This window comes from Chiloscyllium plagiosum, chromosome 38 (assembly GCF_004010195.1).
Source record: "Chiloscyllium plagiosum isolate BGI_BamShark_2017 chromosome 38, ASM401019v2, whole genome shotgun sequence".
NCBI lineage: Eukaryota > Metazoa > Chordata > Chondrichthyes > Orectolobiformes > Hemiscylliidae > Chiloscyllium > Chiloscyllium plagiosum.
In genome coordinates this window covers 20,344,936-20,351,846 of record NC_057747.1, presented here as the reverse complement: position 1 = coordinate 20,351,846, position 6,911 = coordinate 20,344,936, and the positions used below count along the sequence as shown (strand labels likewise).

At 44.4% G+C, this 6,911-nt stretch overlaps 1 protein-coding gene across 3 annotated transcripts in view; it reads left to right on the top strand.

The window, feature by feature from the left end:
* The window catches only part of nolc1 (nucleolar and coiled-body phosphoprotein 1), a 23,349-nt gene that overhangs the window by 651 nt on the left and 15,787 nt on the right, over nt 1-6,911 (top strand). For all 3 annotated transcript variants that reach the window (XM_043679062.1, XM_043679061.1, XM_043679063.1), the window contains exons 2-3: nt 4,442-4,497; nt 6,076-6,212. In XM_043679062.1, the coding sequence (XP_043534997.1) occupies nt 4,442-4,497; nt 6,076-6,212 (193 nt within the window). The remainder of the gene's footprint in view (nt 1-4,441; nt 4,498-6,075; nt 6,213-6,911) is intronic.

The following is a 6,911-nucleotide window of genomic DNA, read 5'->3' as shown; positions in this document are numbered from 1 at the left end:
GGGGGGGGCGGATTTAACTCTGTGCTTCGCAGATTTACACCCAATAGGGTCTTAAGGGGAATGGGACTGGGCGCCATGGAATGGGGGAAAGTGGAGCAGAGTAGATTGGGGGAAAAATCTGGGACCAGTGGAGGAATAGGACGAAAAGGTATAGAGCAGGAGGACATGGGGTCAGAGTGGTGGGGGAGGGAGCAACAGGACAAGTGGAGATGGAGTTTTTGATGAGTTTAGATTCGATTACTTACAGTGTGGAAACAGGCCCTTCGACCCAGCAAGTCCACACTGACCCGCCAAACAGCAACCCACCCAGGCCCATTCCCCTACACCTAACACTACGGGCAATTTAGCATGGCCAATCCACCCTAACCTGCGCATCTTCGGACTGTGGGAGGAAACCGGAGCACCCGGAGGAAACCCACGCAGACACGGGGAGAATGTGCAAACTCCACACAGACAGTTGCCTGAGATGGGAATTGAACCCAAGTCTCTGGCGCTGTGAGGCAGCAGTGCTAACCACCGTGCTGCCATTTGTGAAACTTAAAAGAGTTCAGAAGAGATTTATAAGGATGTTGCCAGAGTTGGAGAATTTGAGCTATAGGGGGATGCTGAACAGGCTGGGGCTGTTTTCCCTGGAGCGTCGGAGGCTGAGGGGTGACCTTGTAGAGGTTTATAAAATCACGAGGGGCATGGATCAGGTAAATAGACAAAGTCTTTACCCCAAGGTGGGGTAAACTTTTTCACACAGAGGGTGGTGCATGTATGGAATGAGCTGTCAGAGGAAGTGGTGCAGGCTGGTACAATTACAACATTTTAAGACCATAAGACATAGGAGCGGAAGTAAGGCCATTCGGCCCATTGAGTCCACTCCGCCATTCAATCATGGCTGATGGGCATTTCAATTCCACTTACCTGCATTCTCCCCGTAGCCCTTAATTCCGTGTGACATCAAGAATTTATCAATTTCTGCCTTGAAGACATTTAGCGTCGCAGCCTCCACTGCACTCTGTGGCAATGAATTCCACAGGCCCACCACTCTCTGGCTGAAGAAATGTCTCCACATTTCTATTCTGAATTTACCCCCTCTAATTCTAAGGCTGTGTCCACGGGTCCTAGTCTCCTCGCCTAACGGAAACAATTTCCTAGCGTCTACCCTCTCCAAGCCATGTATTATCTTGTAAGTTTCTGTTAGATCTCCCCTTAATCTTCTAAACTCCAATGAATATAATCCCAGGATCCTCAGCCGTTCCTCATATGTTAGACCAACCATTCCAGGGATCATCCGTGTGAATCTCCGCTAGACACGCTCCAGTGCCAGTATGTCCTTCCTGAGGTGTGGGGACCAAAACTGGACACAGTACTCCAAATGGGGCCTAACCAGAGCTTTATAAAGTCTCAGTAGCACATCAGTGCTTTTATATTCCAACCCTCTTGAGATAATTGACAACATTGCATTCGCTTTCTTAATCACGGACTCAACCTGCATGTTTACCTTTCAAGAATCCTCAACTAGCACTCCCAGATCCCTCTGTACTTTGGGCATTGACATGCATTTTAAAAGGCATCTGGATCGATAGGAAGGGTTTAGAGGATTATGGACCGAGTGCTGGCAAATGGGAGTAGATTAGGTTAGGGTATCTGGTTGGCATGGATAAGTTGGACCGAAGGGTTTGTTTCCACGCTGTACCAAGTGATCTATGGCTCTATGAGGAGGACTTGGGGTGGAGTAGGGGAAAGAGGTACCAGTGGTGGCAGTGTGGGCCATTTGGGAGGGAGGGAATGGGACATGGTGAGAGAGCCAGTGTGCAGTGAATGATATGGACATCGGTGGAGTAAGAGGGAAACGGGACTGTGGGGGCAGGAGATGGGATGGAATGAGTGTGTAGGGTGGCACAATAGCTCACTGGTTAGCACTGCTGCCTCACAGTTCAAATCTACCCTTGGGGACTGTCTGTGTGGAGTTTGCACGTGAGTGAATTAGCTTTATTGTCTCACATACTGAATGAGAATAGTCAAAAGTTTATACGCCATCACTTACAGTGCCATTGTATGTACAAAGGCACCTAGGTACAGTTTCTTTTGTTACAAGATATTAGAGGACAGAGAAATAAAATGTCCAGTATTGCAGAAATAAAAGTTCAGAACAATGGTCTTCCAACCCAGACCATGCTAGCACACCATGCCGGGCCTCACCTCGAGAATAATGAGGCTGGAAGATTGCTTCAGACTGCCACAGCAGGCTGGTAGGTCGCTGTGCTGGGCTAGTAGGTCACCATTCCATGGTCGGAGGACACTGCGTCAAGCAGGGAGTTGTAGGGAGTGGCTGGGAGGGCCACTACACTAGGCCAGGAGTTATTGGAGGCCGGGAGAGAAGTAGCGAAAAAATACTTAAGAGGAAATAAAAAGAGAAGAAAAGAAGAAGAGGGGAAAGAACGGAAAGCTCTGGTTGGAGTGTCCCACTCTGCCACCATCTTGGAATCCCCATGTCAATGTGGGCTACCTCCCACAATTCAAAGGTTGGTGGATTGGCCATGCTAAATTGCCTATAATGTCCAGGGATGTGCATGGTAAGTAGATGAGCCATGGGAAATGAGGGTTTACAGGGATTGGGGGTGGGTGGTCGATCTGTGAGGATCTGAACCTCCACACAGAGGTTCGTTGAGCCGAATGGCCTGCTTCCAGTCTGCAGGGATTCTGTGAAATGGGATTGGTGGACATGATGTCATTGAGGGTTATGTTTTGGACCGAGGAGTGGAGGGAGGGGATGGAACAGGAATGGTGTGGGACTAGTGGGAATGGAGCGGTTGGAGACTAGGTGGGTGTGAAAATGGCACTGATTGGATTATTGTTGGGCTGAATGGCCTCTTTGTCTGCCCTCGCAGACCCACATAATAATCTACCTGTCTCTGCATTAAAGATGGAAGGCTCAGAAGGAAGAGACTGTGACTGCACCCATGTCCTTTATTCTAAGTACAGTGGTGCCACTTTAAGCAGGGAAAAGTGGCAGTCCAGGCAGATATATAAAAACTGAGAGTTGTACATGTAGTAGGTGCAATAACAGTCAAGGTTGCAGAGGTGGGAGAAGAATAGAGTAATGCATTACAGTGGCAAAGATTGACATAACATAGGTAGTTCCTGCAACCACCTCAACCTATTCAGCAAGACATTCTAATGTATTCACCAAATTGTTGAACAAATTGCTGCCGTGAGTTAGGCCTTATGAATTCCTTGTAGTGGGACAGCAGGAATATGTTATGTTTCAGATTGCTTTTTTGTTTTGCTGTACAGATTTGTTTTTCTTGTCTCCCTCCCTCGAACTCTTAACAGACTAGTCAAATAATTGTTAATGCAGTTACAAAGCCAGGTAAGGTAGTTGCTTCCAATCTTGGTCTGGGAGCTGAAGCCAGCGTGAACAATAATGGCTAAGAGCTGGATAAAGTTAAAAATCTCACAAGACCAGATTAAAGTCCAACAGGTTTATTTGGAAGTATGAGCTTTCGGAGTGGTCCTCCTTCCTCAGGTAGCTTCCTGACGAAGGAACAGTGCTCCGAAAGCTTGTACTTCCAAATAAACCTGTTGGACTTTAATCTGGTCTTGTGTGATTTTTAACTTGGTCTACCCCAGTCCAACACCGGCACCTCCACATAACGGGCTGGAAGAAGTAGGTTAGGCTGAGATTGACTTGCACCCTAATTATTTGGGGCCATATTGTACACTGCTTACCAGGTGATGAGGAGCCATCCAGCCTCACGTAACTTTGTACCTCTTAGTCTGTAGCCTTTTAGGTTACAACACTTCAGGTGCATATCCAAGTACTCCATAAATGTCATGATAGTTTCTGTCTCTACCATTCATTCAAGCAGGGAGATCCAGATCCCCACTTCCTCCTTAATGAAGCAATTTCCATCAACTCCCCTCTAAATCTTACCTGTTGTCCTAAATCAATGACCAGGATATGGACCCCTGTCTCAACCCGTTAACTCAAAGTCTTTCTACCTATTCTATCTATTACATTCAATTTTACAAACTCCCTTCATTGACTGTTCTGTTTCAAAGAAATGATCCTAGCCTATTCATTCTTTCCTCCTAATTGAATTTCTCCAGTCCAGAGAGCATTCTCATAAATCACTTCTGACCATAAGGCATCTGTGGATTGATCTGTAAATTGTTTCACATCATATGAATCAGTTGAAAATTCCAAAGTCTGCAAGCCAACCTTTCTCTGGGTTGGGATTTTTTTCAAACAGAATAGAAAAGCCCCCAATGCCTATTTAGATTCAACCTCCATTCCTTATTAAAATGCTCTGGAGCGTTTACAAAATGTTTGTAATTGTGGGCACAACACTTCCAAAAGCAGATATCTATTTTCCTATGCATTATGTTACAATATAATTTGTATTTTTGAAATTTGTTAATTGTGATTTTTATCTTTTTGTCTTTCTAGAAAGTTCCAGATGTAAAGTCACCATCTCTTATGGAGATCTTTGACTTCTGGGTGAAGTAAGTATTAACGTATGTTTTATTTTTAATGGTTTGATTTTTGGGTTTGAACTCCATGCAGTGACTTGAGAGTCTAAGCCTGGCTGAAGCTTCAGTGTTGGAATGCTGCATTGTCTTAGGAGCCGTCCTTGGGATGAGCTGCTGAGCTTGGGTTCCCATCTGACTCGTGCAGTTAATTCTGTCGATCCCGTTGTAGTATTGGAGTACTGCAGTCTTTTCTCTTGACAAGGGCCTTTAAAATACCACAATTTGTAAAAAGACTGGCAAGACTACCTTCATAAGTCAGAGCACTTCACGGTAATTCACTGACTCAGAGTGACAACACTGGCACCATATTCAAACCAAGCACAAATCAAAGCGATCATGTGAGGAATGAATTTCACTTTTCCTGATATTACTTTGATTCTGGCATTAGTTCAAGGGATCTCTGGAATCTGGCAGTCGTGATGTCATCAAGCATGGCCAGTAACCAATCACATTGAAGAATTCTCTGTCAGCGAGCTGGGAAGTGAAAGCATCTTATTTAAAGGTAGCCAAATAAAAATTGGGACACGTAGATTTAAAGTAGAAGCTAAAATATTATAAGCATTGTTTTGAAAGTTTTAAGTATATGATATCGCAGTGGATGTTGGAAAGTATGTTGCTGGAAAAGCACAGCAGGTCAGGCAGCATCCAAGGAGCAGCAGAATCAACGTTTCAAGCATGAGCTCTTCATCAGGAATGTACGTGTTTGACATTCCCCACACGGAACCTTTTCAGGGCTATGGGGGTTATCAGGTGATTATTATGAACTTAGAATCCTGTTACAAAAAATTTTCCAAAGATATGTACAGACAGAGTAATGACACAGAAGTAGAAGTTCGCATCGATTCAGGTGATTTAAGAAAATTGCAATCTGTGAAAACAGGGCATCCTGTTGGAGGGGCAGGGAATGACTGACTGTTGGATTTCTGTGGTGACTGTGCCTCTGATTGCCGGATCTTGCTGCTAGTTTTGTGGATGTAATAGCACTGAGCTTTGACAGTTTTGCTGTTAACTGCAAAATCAAGTCCTGTGTGTGAAATGCTCCCCGGTGTAGTGGAAATCTCTCACTATTCGTGGGTCTGTGTAGGCTTTCTTTCATGATGTGGAAGTAGTACAAAAAGTGCTTTTTAAAACCAATAATTATAAAAACAGTGTTTAATATTACAATTAATTTGCTATTTCTGCTGCATTTGACTCAAAGTAGTTTTTGATGTTGCATCTACTACTGGCTAATTCTCCACATAGTGAGTAGAAAAAAATGTACAATCTTCTGTTGTACAGTAGCAGTACGTGTTAAATTAATTGCAATTGAGAAATAGTCACCCTGTTAAGTTAGATATTGTGAAGGTTTTTTTTGACTGGATCATTGACCATAAAAGACTTTCATGAGGTGGAAACTAACATCCACTCAGTGTCCTTAGTAGCTTGTCTTAATTATTGGAAATTTGGGCGTATTCACATCCTTAACATGATTCTGCATGGTTAATGAAAATGAGTGACCTTCACTGGTAGACATAGAATTCTTAACATTTCTTTTTTAACTTGTGCCAACAGGTCATCTGATGTAGCAAAGAAAAGAAAGTCTGTACTCAATGGGCCGCCCACAAAAAAGGCAAAGAAAGAGGAAAGCTCCAGTAGTTCAGACAGCTCAGACAGTTCTGATGATGACGATAAAGCTACAAAGAAACCAGGTACATCCAAATATGGCAGACTTTTCAAGAAAAGCTATGTTGTGTGATCAAGAACAAAATAAGCTTTATAGTTAATTACTTCATAGTCTATTGAATGATTTGGTGGTGGTGTCCCTACGTCTGGACCAGAAATTCTGGGTTCAAGTCCCACCTCAGAATACAATAACCACTAATGCATAGGTAACATTTCCATGACCAGGGCCTCCAAGCCCTCCGCTTCTTCCTCTCCTAACGTCCCCAACAGTACCCTTCCACCGATACTCTCATTCGTTTGGCCGAACTGGTCCTCACCCTTAATAATTTCTCCTTCGAATCCTCCCACTTCCTCCAGACCAAAAGGGTAGCCATGGGCACCCATATAGGCCCCAGCTATGCCTGTCTCTTTGTTGGCTACGTAGAACAGTCCATCTTCTGTAATTACACCAGCACCACTCCCCACCTCTTCCTCCGCTACATTGATGACTTGACACTGACATTTTTTACAAACCCACCGACTCCCACAGCTACCTGGATTACACCTCTTCACACCCTACTTCCTGCAAAAATGCCATCCCGTATTCCCAATTCCTCTGCCTCTGCCGTATCGGCTCCCAGGAGGACCAGTTCCACCACAGAACACACCAGATGGCCTCCTTCTTTAGAGATCACAATTTCCCTTCCCACGAGGTTAAAGATGCCCTCCGACGCATCTCGTCCACA